This window comes from Chiloscyllium plagiosum, chromosome 29 (assembly GCF_004010195.1).
Source record: "Chiloscyllium plagiosum isolate BGI_BamShark_2017 chromosome 29, ASM401019v2, whole genome shotgun sequence".
Taxonomy (NCBI): Eukaryota; Metazoa; Chordata; class Chondrichthyes; order Orectolobiformes; family Hemiscylliidae; genus Chiloscyllium; species Chiloscyllium plagiosum.
In genome coordinates this window covers 5,393,121-5,419,526 of record NC_057738.1, presented here as the reverse complement: position 1 = coordinate 5,419,526, position 26,406 = coordinate 5,393,121, and the positions used below count along the sequence as shown (strand labels likewise).

The following is a 26,406-nucleotide window of genomic DNA, read 5'->3' as shown; positions in this document are numbered from 1 at the left end:
TAAGTTTTGAAGCACAAGTCTTCAGTACTTATTACCAGAATGTTGTCAGGGCCCATAATCACTGCAGTCTCCAGTGCCTTCAACTATTTCTTGTTATTATGTAAAATGGATTGAATTGGTTGAAGACTGGCATCGGTGATGCTGGGGAATACTGAAGGAGATAGGACATCAGAATAAGACTTAAAAAACAGGAACAGATCCTTCTGCCTGTCAAGCCTGCTCAGCCATTTAATAATGCGATAGTTTAGCTGGTTGTGGTTTGAATTCCACATTCCTATCTACCCCATATAAAGCTCAACTCCCTTGTCCATCAAGAATCTAACTCAGCCTGGGATAAATTCAATAACCCAGCCTCTTGGTAAGAGAATTCTACCCTCTCATCACCCTCAGAGGAAATCTTTCTCCTTATCGCAGTCTTAAAAATTGAGTTCTTTCATTGTTAAACTGGCATCAACAAGGTCATGGTTGATCTTCCACTTCAACTCCACCTTCCAGCACTATCATATCACTCAATTCTCTGAGCACTGCAAAACCTATTGACTTCTAAGTTGAATGCACTCAACATCCAGAATTATAAAGATTAAAAAAGGAGGAACTTTCCCATTTCAGTCCTAAATGAGTGCTCCCACATTCTGAAATTATGACCGTATTTGCTAGATCCCCCAGGTAGGAGAAATATATTTTCACCTGACAATGCCTCTTGAGAATTTTATTTCAATTATATCACATCTCATTCTTCGAAATTCTAGGGAATGTAACTGAGTCCACGTAACTTCTCATCGTAGGATAATCTCCACAGTCTAGGAATTCAGTCCAATTTTCATATTTCCTTGAGGAAAATTATATTTTCTGATGTAAACTAACTAAAACTACATATGGATCTCGAGGACTGACCATACAAATGCCTTGTTTTTTATTTATACACCCATCAATAAATTTGGTAAGAAAACAAGATGTCTTCTTAACTGTACATCGCAACTGCATGTTAACTTTGCAATTCATGTACAAGGACACCTCTGAATGCAAGCATTTCTTCCTCGCTCACCATTTAAGAACCTGTATTTGTGTTTTTCCTTTCAAAGCAGATAGCTTCAGACTTTTCCCACATGATAATCCATCTGCCAGTCATGTAACCTCTCTCTCTCTGCAGCCTCTTTGCATCCTTCTCACCACTTTCTAACTTAATTTTGTATCTTTAGCAAATTACAGTTACAACCAGTGCACAGGTCCAACCACTGATGCTTGAAAGATCCGCTGGCTGCCAAACTTAAAGCCCTTTAATTTTACACTGTTTTCTGTATATTAACCAATCCTTGTTCCATGCTAATATATCACTTCAATTCCATGAGTCCTAATTTTCTAAAATAACCCTTTTGTATTTTATTTGTTCCCATTTAGGGATGCGAACACACTTGATTGGGTCAACAAATTTTGTCCGATGATATGCGGCCATCTTACCAAATGCCCTTTGAAATTCCAAACACTAACTTGAATGAGATTTTTGAAGAAGCAATGAAGAGGATTGATGAGGGCAGAGCAGTGGGCGTGATCCATATGGACTTCACTAGGGCATTCAACAAGGTTCCTCGTGGTAGACTGGTTAGCAAGGTTACATCACATGAAATACATGGAGAACTAGCCATTTGGATACAGAGCTCGCTCGAAGATAAAAGACAGAGGGTGGTAATGGAGGGTTGCTTTTCATACTGGAGGCCTCTGACCAGTGGTTTGCCACAAGGATCGGTGCTGGGCCCACAACTTTTTGTCATTTATAAAAATGATTTGGATGTGAATATAAGAGGCATTGGTTAGTATGTTTGTAGATGATACCAAAATTGGAGATGTAGTGGACAGCCAAGAAGTTTACCTCAGAGTACAGTGAGATCTTGATCAGATGGGCCAATGGCCAATGAATGGCAGTTGGAGTTTAATTTAAATAAATGCGAGGCGCTACATTTTGGAAAGGCAAATCACGGCAGCACTTATAGACTTAATGGTATGGTCTGGGGAGTTTTGCTGAACAAAGACCTTCGAATGCAGGTTCATAGTTCCTTGAAAGTAGAGTCACAGGTAGACAGGATAGTGAAGCTGGCGTTTGGTATGCATGAATTTATTGGTCAGTGCATTGAGTATAGGAGTTGGGAGGTCATGTTGCAGCTGTACAGGATGTCTGAGTAGACCACTTTTGGAATACTGTTTTTGTGAAGTAGGTGCATGTAAAATTGTAAACTGGGTGAAAGCATTGTGTGGTCTCTTTGAAAGATGGTATTCCTTCAGTGCTTAGAGTTAAAATGAATGTCTGAACAGTAGTTTAAAGTGATGGTGCACAGAGAGTGCTGAAATTGAAACACTTTGTATCAAATGGCCAAGTATTTTTACAAACAAGACAAATTTTTAAAAAGCACTTAGATATTACAAACCAATTAAATTTAAATCTGATGGTTTTGGCTACGTAGAACCAGACTGTAAAGAAATTAATAACTCATCAAGGATATAAAGGATGAGGACGTTCAGAAAATTGGAGAGAGCAAACTGCCATCTGGAGAGATAACAAAGAAAGCACCATCTAATTAATAAAGGTACCCCATGGTACTCCTAGCTAATACTCCAGATAATAGAATTCAGAAAGAACATTTCTGACAGAAGAATTCAACCAATACTGGCGTTCCTGATTTGAGAATTCAAAGGAGGCGCATTCCTGAAAGAAAATCAGTGGAGACGGCGAGGAGCATTCTGAAAGAGGTACCAAAGCTGTAACTTTGAGAGATTAAATTCTATTGTTTTGAGACATAAGTGGGTCTTGTATTTATTGAAACAGCATACCATTCGGATTTTATTCGGGAATAGTCAGTAGTTCCAAGGGAATTGTTCAGTTTGTTAGTGGTTCTCCTAAGTTGTTCACTGGTGGAATTAGGTAAATAAATTGTTACTTGTTGATTATAGAGTGAGTGAAAGGATTTCATTTCATTTAACCACTCCTTTATAATAGATTGGGGGAAGAGTTGTGTGTGATAGATAGGTTATACCACTTTTCGCACTTCTTTTAACAGATTATGAGGTGAGGCAAGCCTCTCTGGGTGTTTCACTTTTCAATATTAGAGCAGATTGCTAAATTGGGAGAAGGCCAACTATATCAAAATTCGGCAGGACCTGGGACCTTGTCTATTCACCCTACCCATGCCCCTCATTATTTTATAAACCTCAATAAGGTCACCTCTCAGCCTCTGTCGCTCCAGGGAAAATAGCCCCAGTCTATTCAGCTGGAATGTAGATTGGGAGCAGCTGTTTGAAGGGAAATCCACATTTGATATGTGGGATGCTTTTAGACAGAGGTTGATTAGAATTCAATAGAGAATTCCTATGAAAATGAGGGATAGAAATGGCAAGATTAGGGAACCATGGATGACTGGTGAAATTGAGAGACTAGCAAAGAGGAAAAGGGATGTGTACATAAGGTCTAACGACTGAAGTCAGACAAATTTTGGAAGAATATCGGGAATGTAGGACCAGTCAGAAATGAGGAATTAAGAGGGCTAAGAGAGGTCATGAGATATCCTTAGCGAACAGGGTTAAGGAAAACCTCAAAGCCTTTTATTCATATATAAAGAGCAAGAAGGTTATGAGGTAAGGGGTTGGCACACTCAAGGAGGAAAGGTATGTGTGGAGTCAGAGAAAATGGGTGAGATTCTGAATGAGTACTTTGCATTGGTATTCATCGAGGAGGGGGACATGGCGTATGTTGAAATTATGGATCGATCTTTGATTACTCTAGATAAAGTTGGCATAAGGAGGGAAGAAATGCATTAAAAGGCATTAAAAGGATAAGCCCCCAGGACCGGATGGGATCTATCCCAAGTTGCTGAGGGAAGCAAAAGAGCAAATAGCTGGGGCTTTAACAGATATCTTTGCAGCATCCTTGAAAACGGGAGAGGTCCCAGAGGACTAGACAATTGCTAACGTTGTCCCCTTGTACAAGAAGGGTAGCAGGGATAATCCAGGTAATTACAGAGCTTGATGTCAGTGGTAGGGAAGCTACTGGAGAAGATACTAAAGGACAGGATATATACCCATTTGGAAGAAAATGGGCTTATCAGCGAAAGGCAGCATGGTTTTGTGCAGGGAAGGTCATGCCTTACAAACCTAATAGAATTCTTTGAAGAGGTGATAAATTTATTTGATGGGGGAAGGGATGTAGGTGTCATATACATGGACTTTAGTAAGGTGCTTGATAAGATTCCTCATGGTAGGCTGATGAAGATGGTGAAGTTGCATGAGGTCCAGGATGTTCTAGGTAGCCGAGTAAAGAATTGGTTGGCAACAGGAGACAGAGCAGTAGTAGAAGGCAGCTTCTCAAAATGGACACCTGTGACCAGTGGTGTCTCACATGGATCTGTGCTGGGACCATTGTTGTTTGTGATATACATAAATGATTTGGAGGAAGGTGAGGGTTGCCTCATCAGCAAGTTTGCAGATGACACTAAGATTGGTGGAGTAGCAGATGGTGAAGGGGACTGTCAGAGAATCCAGCAGAATATAAATAGATTGGAGAGTTAGGCAGAGAAATGGCAGATGGAGTTCAATCCAGACAAATGAAAGGTGATGCATTTTGGAAGATGCAATTCCAGAGCGAACTATACAGTAAATGGAAAAGTCCTGGGGAAAACTGATGTACAGAGAGATCTGAATGTTCAGGTCCATTGTTCCCTGAAAGTGGCAATGCAGGTCAGTAGAGGGTCAAAGCGGCATACGGCATACTTTCCTTCATTAGGTGGGGTACTGAGTACAAGAGTTGGCAGGTTATGTTACAACTGTATATGACTTTGGTTCGGCCACATTTGGAATACTGCACACAGTTCTGGTTGCCACATTACCAAAAGGATGTGGAAGATTTGAGAGGCTGCACAGGAGGTTCACCAGGAAGTTGCTAGCTACGAGGAGAGGTTGAGTTGCTTAGGATTAGTTTCATTGGAAAGAAGGCGGTTGAGGGGGACCTATTTGAGGCCCACAAAATCATGAGAGGTATAGGCCGGGTGCTTGGCAAGTAACTTTTTCCTAGAGTGGAGGACTCAATTACGAGGGGCCACAAGTTCAAAGTGAAAAGGGAAAGGTTTAGGGGAGATACATGTGAAAGGTTCTTGATGCAGAGGGTGGTGGGTGTCTGGAATGCGTTGCCAGCGGTGGGAATGATAGCATCATTTAAGATGTATCTAGACAGATACATGAATGGGCAGGGAGCAAAGGGATACAGACCTTTAGAAAATAGATGACAGATTTTAGATAGAGGATATGGATCGGCGCTGGCTGTAATGTTCTTTGGGATCAACCTCTGTCCTATAACACTGCATGCAATTCTGGTCTCCCTGCTAAAGAAAGGATGTTGTGAAACTTGAGGGGGTTCAGAAAAGATTTACAAGGATGTCGCCAGAGTTAGTGGATTTGAGCTATAGACTATTTTCCCTGGAGTGACAGAGGCTGAGAGGTGACCTTATTGAGGTTTATATAATGGATAGGGTGAATAGATGAGGTCTTTTCCCTGGGTGGGGGAATTCAAAACTAGAGGGCATACATTTAAGCTGAGAGGGGAAAGATTTAAAAGGGGCCTAAGGAGCAACTTATTCACACCGAGGATGGTGCATGTATGGAATGAGTTGCCAGATGAAGTGGTAGAGGCTGGTTCAATTACAATATCCAAAAGGCATCTGGATAGGTATACAGGGATATGGGCCAAATGCTGGCAAATGAGACTTGATTTATTCCGGATATCTGGTCGGCATGGACGAGTTGGACTGAAAGGTCTGTTTCCAGCTCCATGACTCTATACATCCCCTGGTTTCCCCTTATCCATCTTATTAGTTGTGTCCACAAAAAGCACAAAACTAATTTATAAAACACGATTTTCTTTTCATTAATCCTTGCTAATTCTGCTAAATGATACGGCTTTCTAAGTGCCCTGTAAACCAGAGGTCGTGAAAATGGGTGGCACAGTGGTTAGCACTGTTGCCTCACAGCGCCAGTGACCCAGGTTCAATTCCCATCTCAAGCGACTGACTGTGTGGAGTTTGCACATTCTCCCCATCTCTACGTGGGTTTCGTCTGGGTGCTCCGGTTTCCTCCCACAGTCCAAAAATGTGCAGGTTAGGTGAATTGGCCATGCTAAATTGCCCGTAGCGTTAGGTGAATGGGTGAAATGTAGGGGAATGGGTCTGGGTGGATTGTGCTTCGGCGGGTCGGTGTGGACTTGTTGGGCCAAAGGGCCTGTTTCCACACTAAATAATCTAATCTAATATTATGTTTTGATAATAGGCTCGCTTTTCTCTCTTCCTCCTTTCTTAAGTATGGTATTATGTACATTATCGACTATATTATAGGTAGTGCTCTAACTCAATGGAATTTCGGAAGACCAAAAGCATCCACAACCTCTGGAGCTGCTGCTGTGAAAACATCGGGTTGTCAGGTCTAAATAGACTTTTTGCACTTAGCCCTATTATTTTTCCAATATTTAGTTACTTTCATTAATCTCTTCTCGTTTATTTTTGAAATGTTTACGATCTATTTTATGTAATTTCATTTTCTTCCTTCTCTTCCCTGATCAATTTCTTGCCGAAATTTAATTTGCCTCAATTCTCATACAGACTAATCTTTGTGACAACATAAGCCTTTTCATCTAATGTTTTTAACTCCTCATTAGGCACAGTTGGTCGACTTTTTCCTGTAGGGTTTTCTGCCTTAAGAGGAAGTTGTTTTTGTCAATTTTAATTCTTTCAACCTAGCCATTATTTACCCATGTACTTTTTCAAAATTATAGTTTCCTAATCTACCTTTGCCAACTCACCCTTCTTTATTTGATTTGTTTAGATTTAAAACTCTAATTTTGGATTTAATTAAATCATTCTCAAAGTCAATATACAATTCCACCATGATGTGGTCGCTCTTCCCTAAAGGCCCATTTGGCATATCAATCATAAAATTTATTTTATAATTTATTTTATCTAAATTCCATTAACGTGCCCTCCAGCTTAACTAGTCTGTATGAAGATTAAAGTTCTCCAATTATTATATTACCCTTATTACCTCAATTTCCTGATGCTACACTATAAAACCTATAAACAACTCCAACAATGCTTTCTGCTCTTTTCTGTTTTTCATTTTTAACTCCACCAAATTTATTCTACTTGTCTCTTTTTCTCATGCAGAAAATCATGGCCTGGCAGAAGGAGGATCCCAGATTAACGCATGGTTTAGCGACAACTCGCTGCATGCTCTGCTCTACATTATTCAGGAAAGACGGGATGTATTTCGGAGGGTCAATAGGAGGAGTAGACCTCATTGCCTAACTAAACAAACTGAATGGAGATTGCAGAGGAGATAAAGAGAACCTGACTGTTGCACTGCAAACATGTTAATGGCACTCTGCCATGGTGTATATCCTACTGTGTTTCTTAAATATTATCAAACATGTGCAACAGTGCAACTTTTAGGCAAGGAGAGCTACTATTTTGATGGCAATGGGGTGAATCTGCAGCATCATGTAAGGACTTGTTCATACTTTAATCCGCTTCATTCCATGCTCAAATTTGTTTTTGAGATGGAGAGGTCCAACATACTCTAGTTCTCAAATCTTTAGTTGGGAAACTGATAATGGTTTCTCTACTATTGACTAACTTCACCAGTCAACATACAAGTTGCAATTTTTATAGTTCATGTAAACAGAGCCCTAGTCTTTTGCTCACATAGAAAGCATACCATAGAAATAAAGCACAAAGCTATCCTGTAGGACAATAGCAATCTTGATCCGGTCATTTCTTGCTGTCTATTGTGTCAGTCGAGGGGTGCTGGTTGGGTTGGCGGGAGAAGAAGAAAGAGCAGGCTTGTAGGCCTTCATGGAGGATGGAGGTGCATAGGCACTAGATGTCCATGGTGAAGATGAGGTGTGGGGGCCAGGTAATCCAAAGTCATGGAGGAAGTGGAGGGCATGGGTGGTGTCCTGGACATTTGTGGGGAGTTCGTGGTCCATGGGGGACAGGACGGAATCGAGATATGATGCAATGAATTCGGTGGGACAGGAGCAGGTGGAAACAATCGTTCAACCAGGACAGTCAGGTTTGTGAATTTTGGGTAAGAGGTAGAACCAAGCGGTGTGGGATTGGAGATCCTCTGAAGTGAGAAGGTCATGCATGGTTTGGGAGATGATGGTTTGATGAGGAGAGGTGGAGTCATGGTTGAGACGGCTGTAGGAGGAGGTGTGAGTAAGTTGGCATCTGGCTTCGACAAGGTAAAGGTTGGTGTGCCATACTACACCTGCAGCCCCTTAGTCAACTGGTTTAACGTTGAGATTGGGGTTGGAGCAGAGGGTGTGGAGGGAGTGGAGGGTTGCACGTTGTGAGGGGTGAGGGGTTGGAGTGGGTGAGACAGGTGGCAGATTTGTTCTGAAGAGAGATTGGATTGCCTGTATTCAGAGATGTAGAGGCCATTATATGCAATTAGTAACTTCACAGCATGTGCCAGAAATCAGAGCAATGTAGTTCAGAATTTTCTATGCCTAATCCTTTTTCCCTTCAAAAATATTCCTAACAGCTAGAAAGTTTTCTTTAAAATAAATATCTGCAGAGAGAACATTTTTCTTTTTTTCCGAAAGTGTATGTGTTTTTTGGGTTATTTAAAGAAATGTACATTTACACTGTCTATGTTAACCAGCGAATGTATCTTCTGAACAAATTTTGTTTTCCTAATAAAGCAATTTTTTTTTTTAAAAAAAAAAGAGTTCTTGTGAAAATTTGTAGCTCGACAATGACAGACAAACGCCATCCACCTGAATGCAACCCACGAACAACTGTATTTACTTCACAAATGCCTCAGGAAACAGGTATTGCTACCAAATTTAAAATACAAACCACCTGTCAACATCCAGCAAGCAAGAAGAACAGCAGAACAGAATGGCAGCAAAATGCTAAAGGTTATGATCAGAGACGCCAACAAACATGAATGGGAAATTGCATGCCAAAAAAACTCTGTACTCCAACGCCACCAATCCAGAATCGACAGCTATATTTGAACAAGCCTTCACCAAAAGACAACACAGGACCAAAACAAAAAAATGACACACACTACAAAAAAAAAGCAGACAATGAAGAGACATGGATAAAAGATCTCTTAGACAGACCACTCACAGACTCAGTAATCTGCCGTGGTACGAGGGCTAAGCTTTAACTACAAAGATGCCTGCAGCACCAGAGGCCACACTAATAAGCGACAGACGATAGCCTCGAACCCGAAGCAGGAAAGGAAACTGGAACAAACTCACTGCAGAAGAAAGGAAAGCACTGGAGAAACTTATAAGGGACAAGAACATTGTGATACTACCAGCAGACAAAGGAAGGATGACGGTAATATTAAACAGAAATCAGTACATACAGAAAACAATCAAACTACCCAGCGATACTGCTACTTACCAACAGGAGAAAGACCTGATCCCCAACTCGAGAATAGGATTACCATGGCACTAAAACTACACAGTGCAAGAAACATCAACAAGATTGACCTACAAAAGATGAAACCCGATTGATCCAACACACCCCAATTCTACAGACTACCCAAGGTTCACAGAACAGGAACACCCTTCAGACCTATTATATCACTCTGTGACGCCTACCTACAAGTTACCCAAGAAGCTACAACCATTCCAAAAGTTCCTTAATATCATCAGAAACACCACAACAGAAAAGGATGAAGTAATGATTTCATTTGATCTAACAGCACTCTTCACATCTACGGACATCGACATAGCCATCAACCTATTGCTACATTACTGGACAAAGTGGTTACTAGGACACCTGATGACACAAGCAGCATCAATAATAACAGTATATTAAAATTACTAGACCTATTCTTCACAACTTATTTTACATTCAATGGACAAGTATACAGACAAATCAATGGCACACCAATGGGTCCCCGATATCAGGACTGATAGCAGAAGCAGTAATGCAATGCTTAGAACAGACAGCCCTCCCCACCATCCGACCCAGACATTGGATCCGGAATGACCACCTTTGCCATCATCAAACATACATGATGAGAAAAAACCCACCATCACCAGAATAAAGTTCACTAAAAAGAGGAAAACAACAGCAGACTCCCCTTCCTGATATATTAGTGGAATGTAAACCTACCGGGGAACTCCAGATAAGCGTGTACAGGAAGAACACTCATACTGACCAAATACTGAACTTTAACAGCAATCACTCCAGTATCCACAAACGGAGCTGTATTAGGACTTTATTTAAATGGACAAGGACACACTGCAGCAACCTGGAACTTTAGAAGGCAGAACAGGAACAGGAACACCTATTCAAAGGATTTAAGTAAAACCGGTACTTAGGGGACAAATCCAAAAAAGAAAACACTACACGACCAGGCACATTAGCAACCATCCATACATCAAAGACATATCAGAGATAATTACCCGACTACTCAGACCCCTGGGAATCTTAGTGGCCCACAAACCAGTAAACACCTTTCACCAGCTCCTCACAAAAAGTTAAAGACCTGACACCCACATCCAAGAGGATGAATGTCATCTAAAAGATACCCCCCCCCCCAAACACTGAAAAACACTACATAGGACAAACAGGAAGAAAACTGACCATACCAGTGCATGAACGTCAACTTGCCACCAGCACTCTCTCATTTCCAAACACACGGACAACGAAGGACACAGATTCAACTGGGATAATGTAACTGGAAATCCTTGACACGTGGCACTCCAACTGGAACTCAATCAATACACACATTGAACTCCATCCTGGAGACAAACCACTCAGTAACAGAACTAGAAGTAACAACAGAGACATAAATACCAGATGGGACAGACCACCAACATCTTATCAAAGATGCACTGATGATGTCACCTAGTGAGGCGATGAAATGTTTACAGAAAAACACACCAGCTCGGCGAACAAATCCACGACTACAAAGCAATTTTTTTTATTGAAGAAGTCGAGTTGGCAGATTTTTTTAAAGTTTAAAACTTGACATAGATAAACTGCTTTGGTAACTGGGAAAAGTTTTTTAATTGTGTTGTGATCTATGGAGTAATAGAATTAGAATGACTGTGCTTCTCTAGCCTTACTCCTAACAAGATATTACTGGAACAATTAATCATTTTTCTTATTGGCAAAGCAGGACCTTAAAATGTTGCTTTAGTTTTATTTACTATTGAAAACTTTGCAAAATAGGAGATCTGTAAAATTATTTTAATACAAGCAGTACTTTGAATACAAATTCATTATTCTGTTAACCAAACATGCTATTACATCTTCAAAATGGACAGACTGGTCAATACTTGTGCTGTGTCTGACCAAATTAAAAAAGACACAAAAATATATGAGCAACAGCACTATGCATGTTTTTTAAAAAGTGCATAAAAATGGAAAGAATGCAACAAAAACTGATGCTGAAATTTGTTGGCATGACCATAAGATTGTTTAAATCATTGGAATATGTCACTACAGAGTCATAGAGCCCTACCTCACGGAAACAGACCTTTTGGCCCAAACTCGTCCATGCCAATCAAAATGTCCATCTATGCTAACTCCGTTTCCCTGTCCTTGGTCCATATCCTTCAAAACCTTTCCCATTCATGTATTTGTCTAAATGCCTTTTAATTGTTGTTAATGTACCTACCTCAACCACTTCCGTTGACAGCTCATTTCATATGTGTACCACCTGTGTTAAAAACGTTGCCCCTCACATTCCCTTTTATTAGATTAGATTACATTACAGTGTGGAAACAGGCCCTTCGGCCCAACAAGTCTACACCGACCCGCCGAAGCGAAACCCACCCATACCCCTACATTTACCCCTTACCTAACACTACGGGCAATTTAGCATGGGCAATTCACCTGACCTGCACATCTTTTGGACTGTGGGAGGAAACCGGAGCACCCGGAGGAAACCCACGCAGACACGGGGAGAACGTGCAAACTCCACACAGTCAGTCGCCTGAGGCGGGAATTGAACCCGGGTCTCTGGCGCTGTGAGGCAGCAGTGCTAACCACTGTGCCACCGTGCCACCCACTACCACCGTGCCACCCATATTCTTTCCCCTCTAACCTTAAACACATGCCCTCTATTTCTCCATTCCCTAGGAAACTCTATCCATGCCTCTCATGATCTTATACACTTATTCCCCCTCAGTCTCCTACACTGTAAAGAACCTCTCCCTAAAACTCATAACCTTGAGTCCTGATAACATCCTTGTAGATTTCTTTTGTACTCTTTCCAGTTTAACAACATCCTTCCTATAGCAGATGTACCAAAATATAAAGGTGCTTTAAAAAATTAAGTAACTATATAATTTGAAAGACAAACAATCTGAAATATTGCACAAAAAGATTCACATTTTATTTAGCATTAAGTGTAATCTCCAATGTTCTTCTCTCCAGATGGAGAGATCTGGACCTAGTTGGATAATACTTAATACCATCACATGACTTTTACTTCCCTTATTACCTTAGTGTTACATGTCACATGCTAAGTAATCCAGCTGTATAATAGAACTTTTTAAAATGCAGTAAAGTCAGACAATTGTAATGTCCAGCAATGAACTGGAGAGAGTAACTACTAACATCTACAAAGGTCATTGAACTTTTGTAAAAATACTGCAGATGCTGAAGCTCGGAAATAAAAACAAAGTGCTGGAGAAAGCCAGCAGGTCTTACAGCACCTGTAAAGAGAGAAACATAGATACCGTTTTGAGTTCAATATGACTTTTTCAAAAGTAAAGGAGGCTGGAAATGATTGTCTTTATACTGTTAAAGTGAGAGAAGCAAGTGGAACAGATGGTGAGGGTGTCCAAAGAAAAAAGGCAAAGGGAGCCCCAATTGTAGTAATAATTTTCTCATTTCTGTTTCCTGCTTTCTCAAATCCATTTTCTTTCTTTATCTTTGTGCTTTTCTTGTCTTTTCTTTTTTGCCATCTCTAGCTTCTTCATTCTCTCAGCTTCAAGCTGCTTTATCTCTAATTGAATATCATCTGATTCTGATGGTCACTCCCCAGAGTATGAGGCAAGTAATATATTGTATTTGGGTAAAACTCATTTGCATCTTGCATTTCCCTTTACTTGTCTCTTCTATTGCCTTTAAACAAAAATGCCATGCTAATACTTCAATGATCTCTTCCTTCAGAATTCTTCCAGGCAATGCTACCTCCAGTTTACCTGCCAAGTCCATTAAAGAGCCATCTCTAATGCAATACAGTCAGTTCTTCTTTAACACAAAGGGTTGCACAAGAGCACAACCAATGTTATAGAAAAATTGCACTTTAGAAACTGTGCTTAAAATATTGGTGCTGTAATTCCGTTAAAGCAAACACGTTTTAAAAGTTTGTGCTGTAGAAATAGCATCCCCAATTCATCAATCAATCACATTACAGCAAATTCGCATTGATGAAATGTGCGTTATAACAGAATAACCAGTATCCTAAATGTAGTGCAGAACCTGGTTTTTCCTTTACTTTTGTTATTTACTAATACCACTGCCTACCTGGTCTTTCCTTCTGTTCACATACTCAGGTCTATTTTGAGTCTGTGCGTGTGTGCAAGGATGATCCTATAGGGGATTAGAGAGTTAACAAGTTTATATTTGTTTACCAGTAGCTAAAGCCTATTTACATATAATAAATAGTCATTCTTGTTAATTACAGGAAGCTGATCCATGCTTTCTGTGAGCCTATGGTCTGAAAATTAGGGAATTCTGAGTACTTTTAAAAATTAACTTTTGTGATGGCTCCAGGAATAGTGGGACTTTATTTCCAGCCCACTAACCCTGTGAGGCATAACACAGCCAAACAGTTGTTGCAGGCAGGAGGCCTTTATCATTGATGACCGGTCACTTCCAGACTAATCAGCTAGTTACTGCCCATCAAATGTCTGTTCATACATAGCGCCCTACCCACCCCCACCCCATTCCAACTAAACTGTATCTAGGCTTCCAACTCAACTGTATCTGTGCCCCACGGTTTGCACCAACAGCTGTGTAAACAGTACTTCTAATGAATGTTAGGTAGCCTGGGAGCATTCTTGAAGTTATAAATGGGTTTTGGCCAGTTTGCTAAACTAGTGCGCAAATATTTGTCACATCACTGCACATTATAATGCTCTAATTTTATCAGTCACTGTGAAGTGTGTGTGAAGGTTTCTTGACCCCTGTTGCCAGGTTGGACATCGCTTATAAAATTAACTCCAATTTACATCTGAGCATTGTCAGACCAATAATTGGAACTGATTTCCATTAAACCCAGTGAAAATAAGATACTGGAATGAAACATTATTTTTTCCTCAATCTGCAGAGATATCATGGTGCTATTATTAGATTAGATTAGATTACTTTACAGTGTGGAAACAGGCCCTTCGGCCCAACAAGTCCACACCGACCCACCGAAGCGCAAACCACCCATACCCCTACATTTACCCCTTACCTAACACTACGGACAATTTAGCATGGCCAATTCACCTGGCCTGCACATTTTGTTTTGGACTGTGGGAGGAAACCGGAGCACCAGGAGGAAACCCACGCAGACACGGGGAGAATGTGCAAACTCCACACAGTCAGTCAGTCGCCTGAGGCGACTCCATTTAGAATTTAAATCCACCCTCCAATTAATTTATATATATCTTGCGTTATACCAGAATGGACAGAATTCATTGGAGTTTAGAAGATTAAGGGGAGATCTATTAGAAACGTACAAGATAATACATGGCTTGGAGAGGGTGGACGCTAGGAAATTGTTTCCGTTAGGCGAGGAGACTAGGACCCGTGGACACAGCCTTAGAATTAGAGGGGCTAAATTCAGAACAGAAATGCGGAGACATTTCTTCAGCCAGAGAGTGGTGGGCCTGTGGAATTCATTGCCGCAGAGTGCAGTGGAGGCTGGGACGCTTAATGTCTTCAAGGCAGAAATTGATAAATTCTTGATATCACAAGGAATTAAGGGCTACGGGGAGAATGCGGGTAAGTGGAGTTGAAATGCCCATCAGCCATGATTGAATGGCGGAGTGGACTCGATGGGCCGAATGGCCTTACTTCCGCTCCTATGTTTTATGGTCTTATAATTCTTTACTTTAGCAAAAGGTGACTGACGGGTGACCTCATAGTTTAATTAAGTCCACGAGAGAGAAACGAATAAGGAAGTGGTTCAGATGAAGTAGAAAGGAAGGAGCTCATGTAAAACACAAACACCAGACATGCTTTTATTTTCCCTAAACAAAAGACCACTAAGGGTGTGTTGCAAAATGTATGAAGCAAAAGGAATAAGTGGACCAGCATGCCCTGGTGATTGCAACTCACCTCAAATCTCCTGAACGTGCTCACAGATTTTCAAATGAGTATTAATGTGTGTCATTATCATGGCATTATATATCATGGCACATAATTCCAATGATCCAAGTAATTATGGTCATCCCAATGGAGCTACGTTTGCTCAAGTTTTATTTTACTTTTATAATTTTGATGTAACAGATAACAATATTTTACAAACATAAATCCTTTTCCTTTCTAAAAAAAAGTGTGCATCTGCCTCTTGGATATACTCAGAAGAAATTATTGACCATGCAGGATAGAAAATTACTGCATCTGTTTTGAATAATTTTTCTTTTGATAATAAGCTAACAATTGTCCTTATTAAGAAATTGGGTTGATTGATCTTGCCGTTTAAAACATGACATTGATTTAACTAGTCACTTTATTACTGGAATAATTACTTCTATTTTATGTTGTGACCCATGGTGTGATGGGACTAGAGCGATGGCATACCCTTCCAGCCTTGGTTGCAACAAAACAAATAATAGTAGTGCACAAGATTGCTAATTCCCAAATTACTGAGACATGATATTTATAAAATGGATTCTTCAATATCCTTTGGAAAAATGTATTACATATTTTAAGTAGAAGGTGTATTATTTCCTGTTAAAGTACTCAATGCAAAAATGTTAGCTTGTAAGATTCCAACTGATTTATGAGGATAAAGATAACAGCCAGCAACAGTTACCGTATAGCTCCAGTGGTCACTTGGAAACTTGTCTAAAATGTTTCAGGAAGTTAAGAGTCATTAGATAACCTGATCACAGCGAAAATATTCTAAACAAAATAATTACAAGTCCCATATGATCACAAAAAGAAGAGCTCCCTCCATACCCTAAAATTAGAAAAATACAACATGGATATTCAGAACAACTTCATCTTTTGACTTTGAGCAGTCATTATTACAATTATTATATTAAATCATTCTGCAGTTACTGCGAAGAGAACTACCCAGACTTATTCCAGCATTTATCTTACCCCTAACTAAAATAGTCCAACTGGGTCTGCTCAATGTCCACTTTAGTCTCCAGTGTATAAAACTAATTTGGACTTGAACATTAGGAACGTAATGTGAAAAAGCACTGGTGTCAAAGGGCGGAGGTTTGGCAGAGAGCAAGTTGTGAGTAAAATGCCAGCAGCATATGAAGACAGATAGAACAAAGATTTTGATGCAAATATGAAATACATTTTGGAAGGAATAAAATGGGATGCAAGTGTACATTCAATAGAACTGCAAATGTGTTGCTGGAAAAGCTCAGCAGGTCAGGCAGCATCCAAGGAACAGGAGAATCGATGTTTCGGGCATAAGTCCTTCTTCAGGAAGGCCCTTCAAGAGGCCATTCTTCAGCCCTCCCTCATTCCTGAAGAAGGGCTTATGCCCAAAACGTCGATTCTCCTGTTCCTTGGATGCTGCCTGACCTGCTGCGCTTTTCCAGCAACACATTTGCAGCTCTGATCTCCAGCATCTGCAGTCCTCACTTTCTCCTCTTTACATTCAATAGAACAATGCTGAAAGGAATAGATTAAAAAGAGCAAAATAAACAGTTCACACATCTAACTGGCTGAAAATTATCTTGCAGACTGAGACAGAAATGGGTAATCTGATTTTTGGTTTTACAAATTAGTGACCATTGACACCACAGATGGCATTATTGCCATCGCAGCTTAGGTTATTGTTCAAGAAAATTAGTTTTTTGGGGGGGGGGTGGGGTGGGGGGTGGGGAATCTTACGAATTAAGACCTAATTTGTTGCAATCACAAAGAGCTTCTCCACCCGACCAGAACTCAGTTAAGATATGGTTCTATCTTTGTGTGGGATGTGCATTTGGTGGCGAAGTAGCAGGGCTGAGCCCAGGGCTTTTCCGCTCCTGTCTACTTTCTCTCTCTTTCCTTCTTTTCATTTTTGCTCTTTTTTTTTTACTTTAAAGCCTAGAAAGTGACAGGTGAAGGTAGGAGGCCTCTGACACAGCAGCAACATCAGGATAAGCTAGACACGGCTCCACTCTAGCCATGGTTCCTCAGCAAGCAAGCAGCAGGGACTGGGCTGACTCCTCCTGTTCAGACTTGCATGCTGAGCAGGGGATCCAGGTCCATGGCTAGGACCAGGCACCTAGTGGACGAAGGCTCCAATGACCAATAGCGGCATCTGGAGAAGCATCAGATGAGAGACATGGTGGTATGGAAACTATGCATCCCCAGGCCCATGGCTCCAGCTCGGGTGCAGCAGTGATGAATCAAGACCACAGAGTCCATCATAGAGACCAAGGAGCACGTTTCAAATACCCTGACCGATGTCAAACAGCGACTGGAGGAGCAACAGCAAAGGAGGATTAGAAGAAGAGAGAAAGATGAACTCTATTGAGTAAAATCTTGCATTATGTTCAATGTTTCAATATGATGCTAGAGTGTGGTGACACTTTGTGTTTAACACACGAAAAGTCTCTTTTCACTGTATTTTTGTATACATGTGACAATAAATCAAATCTTATTCTGACCTCTCAATGAATAGGGGCATAAAATCTCAACCTCCATGCTCCTTAGTAGCCAATATCAGAAGTTGTATTTGGAAAGGAATTTTTCTTTTTACTGTTGCTCAGGATATTTTCAAAGTGGCAAGACAATGACACCATTTGCCCAAGTGACAAACACGTCATTTCCCATTTTGGATTATTCATTGCTCCCTTCAAAAGAATGTGAAGATCAATTTATAAACTGGAGGTAATGGATGTCCTCTGGCAGTAAATCCTTTGCTATCAATAACAGGCAACAAAAGCAAGATAATCAAATATAAAGAAACCCTACCTTTCAAAGCTTCAATTCTTTTTCTGTTGAGAAAAAAAAGATGATAATATGTGCATGCGACATCTATAAATGATGCAAAGTTCAAGACAATTATTGAAAAATAAAAAATCTCTCATGGGGTATGAAGTCTGGCTCAGGGTCAAATAGTACTCCAAAAGATGTAAAATATCTAGTTTAACCATAAAACAGTGAATTGGGCAGGGGATAGAGTGTGGAGTTTGTTCCAATTGAGAACTGAGGAACATGCATTGATTTTAGAAAAATCAGTACTTTTTTCAAAATATATTTTAAATTGTCTATCAAATATCCCTCCCTGATATCCATGCTAGCTGGCATTATAAAAGGTTTGATCTCCTCAGTCAACCTTCCTTGATTTTAAAATATTTCCAACACATCTGTGCTTGCAAACCACTCCTCAACCGCTAATTTCACTTCCCTCTCCAAAAGGTTTTGAAAATACCTTCACCTCCTAAACCCACATCCATCATTTCTCCAACCCTTTGGTTGGATCTTGCTGATCAGGCTCCTGTTTATTACAGCAGTGAGATGACACTGGCCACAAAGTCTTTAATATGGTCACTCACACCATTCTCTAATGTCTTGCTACTTTTTCTCAGCTAGGTCATGCCATCCTTTCTTATCACTGGAAAGCTCAACAGTCTTTGCCTCAGAAATGAAGACAGCTACCAATTGTACACTCTCAAAATGTATTTCAACCATTGCACCACTTGTCTCAACTTCTCCCACTATCTGTGTTGTTAAGGCTTCCACCACAAACTCTATGTAACCATTACCATGTCCATCTATTGCCCAGCCACTGTCACAAGCTGATCCTAATAGTTGTCAACTACTTATCCAAAATTCTATTCCACATATTAAGTTCCACTCCCTCTCAGTCTCCTGATGTCCAAAATTCCCAAAATTAAAATTCACATCCCTGTGTTTAAACTACCTCTGGGCTCTGTGCCTTACGAACAAAACCCTTCTCCAAACCCTGCTTCCTCTCTTGAATATCTACCCAAGATCCTTCTGCTTCTCCACATTTTAATCTTTTGAGGACTTTCTTCAAACATAAACTTTGAACATTCATTCGAGGTTTACTCTTTCTCCTTTGCATCTGTGAAGTTACATAAATGCAAGTTGTCATCCTCAAGCTTCATGGAATCAGAGTCATAGAGATGTACAGCACAGAAACAGACCCTTCTATCCAACTCGTTCATGCCGACCAGATATCCTAAATTAATGTAGTCCCATTTGCCAGCACATGGCCCATATCCCTAAAAACCCTTCCTATTCATTTACCCAGCCAGATGTCTTTTAAATGTTGCAATTGTACCAGCCTCCACCACTTCCTCTGGCAGCTCATTCTATACACTCACCACCCTCAGCATGAAAAAGTTGCCCCTTGGGTCCCTTTTAAATCTTTTTCCCCTCTCACCCTAAACCTATCCCCTCTAGTTCCCCTCTAGGAGAAAGGCCTTGGGCATTTACCCTATCCACATTCATCATGATTTTATATGCCTCTATACAGTCACCCCTCAGCACCAACATTCCACTACAATGACCTCCCTAACCCATTAATCTGAACAAATGACTTAAATCTTGGCTGAGACTCTCTGTCCCATCAGAACCAAGAATGGGTCACATTTCCATGCTTCTTCTGTCACGAGTGGCCTTCACTGTTCTTACAGTGGCAAGTTCTTCTCCTTTTGAGATTATCCTCTAATGGAAGAAAAATCCCAAACTCCTCTTCTTCAAACAAACTCCCCTAATACCTACAATCCTGACTTCAGACAATAAACTGGAGAACCAAGAAAAAACAGCCAGAATTCTTACTCTGTGGAAATTGTAAGTGATCGTCTTTGTACTACATTGTTCGAGTATCACTGAAATACCAGAAATGTAGGCAGTATTGTGCCATAATAAATTTGTATTAGTTACCTCTTCTGTTTCTTGTAGTTTTCCAACTGAAGGATCTGAAACCGTTTGTAACGCTCAAGTTCACATTGTTCACAGATATCCTCCAGGTGAAGTAAGTGACCCTCTAACTCTTGAAATTCTGTTTCCAATTGAGCTGCAAAAAAATGAAAAGTCATCAATTTCTAAAATATATTGCTTTTGCTTTGAAAATAATTCATTATTTGTTCCAATATACAATTAGCATAGCATAAAAAATTATGGAGGACATTGATTGAGTACAGGGAGAACTATCCATTTGGATATAGAACTGGCTTGAAGGTAGAAAACAGAGTGGTGGTGGAAGGTTGCTTTTCAGACCGGAGGCCGATGACCAATGTGTACCACAATGATCAGTGCTGATTCCATTGCTTTTGTCAACTATTTAAATGATTTGGATGTGAACACCGAAGGTACGGTTAGTAAGTTTTCAAATGACAGCAAAGAAGATTACCTCAGAGTACATGATCAGATGAAAGTTGAAAAATGTGGTGCTGGAAAAACACAGCAGGCCAGGCAGCATCCAAGGAGCAGGAGAATTGACATTTTGGGCATAAGCCCTTCTTCAGGATTCCTGAAGAAGGGCTTATGCCCGAAATGTCGATTCTCCTGCTCCTCGGATGCTGCCTGGCCTGCTGTGTTTTTCCAGCACCATTTTTCAACTCTGGTCTCTAGCATCTACAGTCTTGATCAGATGAGCCTGACCTGCTGTGCTTTTCCAGCACCACTCTAATCTAAACTCTTGATCAGATCGGTCAATGGGCTGAGGAGTGACAGATAAGATTAATTTAGAACAATATGAGGTGCTGCAATTTGGAAAGGCAAATCAGGGCAGGACTTACACATTTAATGGTAAGCTCCTGGGGAGTGTTGCTGAACAAAGAAACCTTGGAATGCAGGTTCATAGCTCCTTGGAAGTAGAGTCGCAGGTAGTTAGGGTAGTGAAGATGATGTTTGGTATGCTTGCCTTTATTGGTGGGTGCGTTGAGTATAGGAGTTGGGAGGTCATGTTGCGGCTGTACAGGTCATTGCTAAGGCCACCCTTGGAATACTGCTTGCAATTCTGGTCTGTCTGCGACAGGAAGGATATTGTGAAACATGAAAAGGTTCAAGGAAAATTTACAAGCGCATTGCCAGGGCTGGAGGGAGAGGCTGAATAGGCCGGGGCTATTTTTGCTGGAGCATCAGAGGCCGAGTGGTAACTTTATAGAACTTTATAAAATCATGACTGCATGGACAGGGTAAGTAGACAAGTTATTTTCCCTGGGGTGAAGGCATATGTTTAAGGCGAGAGGGGAAAGATTTAAAAGAAACCTAAGGGGCAACTTTTCTCATGCAGAGGGTGATGTGTGTATGGAATAAGCTGCCAGAGGAAGTGGTGGAGGCTGGTACAATTACAACAATTAAAAGGCATCTGGATGGGTACATGAGTAGGAAGGGTTTAGAGGGCTACGGGCCAAATGCTGGCAAATGGGAATAGATTTATGTAGGATAACTTGTCGGCATGGATGTGTTGGGCCGAAGGATCTGTTTCTGTGCTGTACATCTCTATGACTCTAGATAAGTTAGTCTTCTGGGTCTTTTACAAAACAAAGATCGATCTTAGTGACGAAGCAGGAAACAGATCTGGCACATAAGCAGCTTTGATAGATAAATCAGATCTGTAATAGACTTGATCTTTCATGGTGTTTACTAAAATAAAAGCAAGTAGTGACATGAGAAGATGGTGGATAAACATTCGAGTTGCGATAGAAACTGAACTCTAACCAGAATAGTGGCTTACACCAGCACTGTGAAACTCAAGTACTGTACCAAATTTATAGCTTAGCTTAATAAATAAAATTGAAGTCAGATAAGTATAGTATAACTATAAAATGTATTAGCACAGAGCCAAATAGATATTCATAATTATTGGTTTATCCATGGTACTACATTTTTATTCTATGATCATGGATGGGCAAGCTGAGACCTATAGCTTGTAATTCATGCCGTATATAGAATCGTCAGAAGATTTCTTTAATCTTAGGGGATCAGGTGTTAGATGTGTCTCCAGATGTTTGATCAAGTTCAGATTTCCAAGTTTAAGGAGCAACCAAAGTCAATACAGAGCATCAAGGAGAATGAGGGACAAAGATTTTCAATTGGCATGACAAGAGTTATTTCAGCGCAAGATGAGAGGTGTGCAACAGGACCCTGCAGAATCACCATCGTAGCAGATTCTGAAGGAATTGCCCAGGAAATTGACAGTACATTTCCAAAACTTGGAGGGAAAAAAAGGTATTATTGATAAAATTAAAAGAATATGGAGTACATATTTGAATTAATACTTTCTTCATAATCATTTTTCAAGTTAAGATACACTTTGCAATTAATGTTTTCCCTGAATTTCTAATTCTGACTGGCTGCCTACCACAGTAACGTCTCTTGCAACACTGCTGGGCTGAAATATACTGTAAAATAAATGTGCTGAAAATACAACAGCTAGCTTTAGATTTTCAATTTCCTAATATTTTGTTTGCTAGCAATTAGAAATGCATATGGGAGAATGCTTAAAGGATTAAATAATCTTCACACTGTTTGTGATCACATAAAACACTAATATGACACAATGACAGCTGCTATAGTACTGTATAACGTTTGCTCAACCTCTTTCCAGCTAGTTTGGCACAGTTATTTTTAAACTGAAGAATCTAAAATTACAGCATTAACTACAACCAGACAGCCAGCCACATTGCCCGTATAACTTTCTAAATTGTCTCACTTTCCTCTGAATCACTTTTCAAATTAAAATTCCATAAAATTGTACTATAAATCTTAAAACCCGATTACCACACATTTACAGGTATTCAAATGAAACTGTAATGCATATGCACCACTCATACTTCTATCTACATTTCAAAGCTTCACTATGTAAGAAGCATGGGTTGCAGGTTGAAGTTTAAACTTTCATTCAACTAAAACAGTGATTTAGAACTTTGCAGCACAAAAGGTAATTTGGTCCATCACATTTGTTACCTCTAAACAGGTTAATTCCATTTGCTTCTCTACTTGAAATTCTGCTTAATTATGCAATAGGGTGACCCAGCAGCAATTGAAGTAAAGCAACTATAGGATTGGGGGTATAACCTTAACATTGATGCACATCCATTTTCCTTCAATTATAATAAGAGTATCAGTCACTGAAGGTTATTAAAGATTGACAGATCAAAGAACCTCTGAGAAACAATTTCAAATTCCTAACTGCAGCACTATAAAACATGCAAATATATTTAACATAAACATTAGCCATAGAGACAGAATGCTGGATCATGAATAGCTGTTCATTTGCATTTTTTCTAAATTTAATAGTCATTATTTGTCATTCATGACGAAGTCTCTTCTATGTGAGCACTTCACTGTTTGCTTCTCTTCCAGTTTGCTGATTTGATCCCAAGATTCCAATCACCTGCATTTTAATTCTTAATCCCACACTACACTCTCTGATCCTGGTTCCCTGTGCTACAGCAAAAAAACTCAAGGAACAGTACCTTATCTGTGATTAGGCATCTCACAGCCTTCCAGATGTGATACCAAATTCAACAATTTCAAATCAAGATCATTTCTTATATTTTCAATACTTGTAATGATTCTGGTGCAATTTATACATTCTTTAGCCTTAAATTTTCTTTCTTTACTGGTCCTATTATCTTATCCCTTTTCACCAACTATCAATATCCCTTTTGTAATTTAACCTCTCCCTCCTCCCACCCTCTTTTGCTCTTATCTTGCTGCTATTAACCTTTCTCTGACTTTGTATATTGTTAAATCCATGCCATTTCAGTTTTGGCAAAAAAAATCACCAATGCTGTTGCATGTGGTGTGTAAGATGACTATCACCCTCAAATATTTATTTACACAAGATGACATGATCAATCACGTGAATGGTAAGTGATCAAAGGCAATTGCCCCTTTCTTATAAAAAGGAAGCATGCGCTGTAATTTTCAGATTCAAATTACCCAGATGGTTAATAAAGAAAATCAACATAAATGAACTGAAAATTATGCTTCTCAGTTTGTCACAATTTTGACTACCTGGTAAGTCATGAGTCATGAGCAGTTCACTAGCTTAATGTTCCTTACAAGTAATGACCTGGCAAATGTGGTCCTTAATCTCATTGCTCATATTTGATCAGCAAAGCAGTTTTCTTGCTTTCCTCAGACTGGACATAATTCCTTCTTAGCGGGTACGGATGTGCTCCAACAGGTCTATGCTCATTTCTTACGGGATACTGACGATTTCCATTGTACAAGATGCCATCACTTGACCGCTTATGCTCAACACTCTCTTATAGCAACAGACCTATCTTTGATGGTTCCAGTCCAATCTTTCAGCATCACTTCCAGGAGTACTTGAAGAGTTGCATGTCATGTCGCTTGACCTGAGGAAGACACTTAACTGTCAGATTTAATGTCTATGCTGAGTAGAAAGCTTCCAAAAGTAAAACATTTATAACACAGCTGCAGAAAAGACTTTTTAAAGAGTCAACCAGGATGTAATTTCTGTCTTTATCAAGAGTTGCCAGCATATACTTTCATTAATAAAAACTAAGGATCCTGGGCAATATAAGATGGAGGATGGAAAAAAATTGTCACTGTAGAAGTTCCTCTTTTTTGGAGGTAGTCTTAGTGTTGGAGCTGATTTCCTCAAATTCTAGGAGCAGTAATTACTCTTTTATAAGCTATTCATTTGTTGTGGAACTTTGGAGAAAAAAAATCAAAACAATTGCACTTTAAAAAGGACAAAGACAGACAAAGGCAGTGACCAAGTGGGAAGTGAATCAAATGGAGAAATAAACCTGCACTGCTGTCTGACCCAGCGGTGAAATCTGCATAGCTGACTGTTCTTCTCTTTGACTTAAAGCATATCTGGAGATCAGAGTCATCAACAAGAGATTAGCAAACAGCAAATTCAGGTGAGTATCAGTCTGAGACTGGTACAGTCAGGGCAGGCAGGAACAAAGCAGAGAATAAGGTAGGACTGATAAGTTCAACTGCATTTATTTTAATGCAAGGAGGCTAACAGGTAATGCTGATGAACTCTAACAAAGCCTATCAGTGTATGCTGACTCCGCTGCCTTCAGGCGAGCCTAAAGCAGACCCTGTTGGTCTCCCTTTTGTCTTTTCCAGGTCGCAGCATATGAAATAATTAAGCCGCGTGCAGATGTCTTAGCAGTCTCCCACATCACCAGTGGGTTACTGGCTGTACCTATGTTAATGTCCCAGAAAGCTTTAAATTCCTGCAAGAACTATTCAATGAACTTACTATCCTTCAGTAGCAAAGGGTCCATACGCCAGTGTCGGGAGTCTATCTTATCACCGCCAGTCTTGACCGCCATATATACAGTCATAGAGATGTACAGCACGGAAACAGACCCTTTGGTCTAACCTGTCCATGCAGACCAGATATCCCAACCCAATCTAGTCCCACCTGCCAGCACCCGGCCCATATCCCTCCAAACCCTTCCTAATGCCTGTTAAATGTTACAATTGTACCAGCCTCCACCACTTCCTCTGGCAGCACATCCATACACGTACCATCCTCTGCGTGAAAAAGTTACCCTTGAGGTCTCTTTTATATCTTTCCCCTCTCACCCTAAACCTATATCTTCTAGGTCTGGACTCCTCAATCCCAGGGAAAAGACTCTGTCTATTTATCCTATCCATGCCCCTCATAATTTTGTAAACCTCTATAAGGTCACCTCTCAGCCTCCGACGGTCAAGGGAAAACAACCCTAGCCTTTTCAGCCTCTCCCTATTGCTCAAATCCTCCAACCCTGGCAACATCCTTGTAAATCTTTTCTAAACCCTTTCATGTTTCACAACATCTTTCCGATAGGAAGGAGAGCAGAACTGCACGCAATATTCCAACAGTGGCCTAACCAATGTCCTGTACAGCCGCAACGTGACCTCCCAACTCCTGTACTCAATACTCTGACCAATAAAGGAAAGCATACCAAACGCCTTCTTCACTATCCTATCTACCTGTGACTCCATTTTCAAGGAGCAATGAACTTACACTCCAAGGTCTCTTTGATCAGCAACACTCCCTAGGACCTAATCATTAAGTGTATAAGTCCTGCTAAGATTTGCTTTCCCAAAATGCAGCATCTTGCATTTATCCGAATTAAACTCCATCTGCCACTTCTCAGCCCATTGGCCCATTTGGTCCAGATCCTGTTGTAATCTGAGGTAACCCTCTTCGCTGTCCACTACACCTCCAATTTTGGTGTCATCTGCAAACTTACTAACTGTA

At 40.2% G+C, this 26,406-nt stretch overlaps 1 protein-coding gene across 2 annotated transcripts in view; it reads right to left on the bottom strand.

Moving 5' to 3' along the window:
- The window catches only part of dtnbp1a (dystrobrevin binding protein 1a), a 193,299-nt gene that overhangs the window by 94,370 nt on the left and 72,523 nt on the right, over positions 1–26,406 (bottom strand). For both annotated transcript variants that reach the window (XM_043719076.1, XM_043719077.1), the window contains 2 exons: positions 20,100–20,232; positions 18,159–18,181 (listed from right to left, as the gene is read on the bottom strand). In XM_043719076.1, the coding sequence (XP_043575011.1) occupies positions 18,159–18,181; positions 20,100–20,232 (156 nt within the window). The remainder of the gene's footprint in view (positions 1–18,158; positions 18,182–20,099; positions 20,233–26,406) is intronic.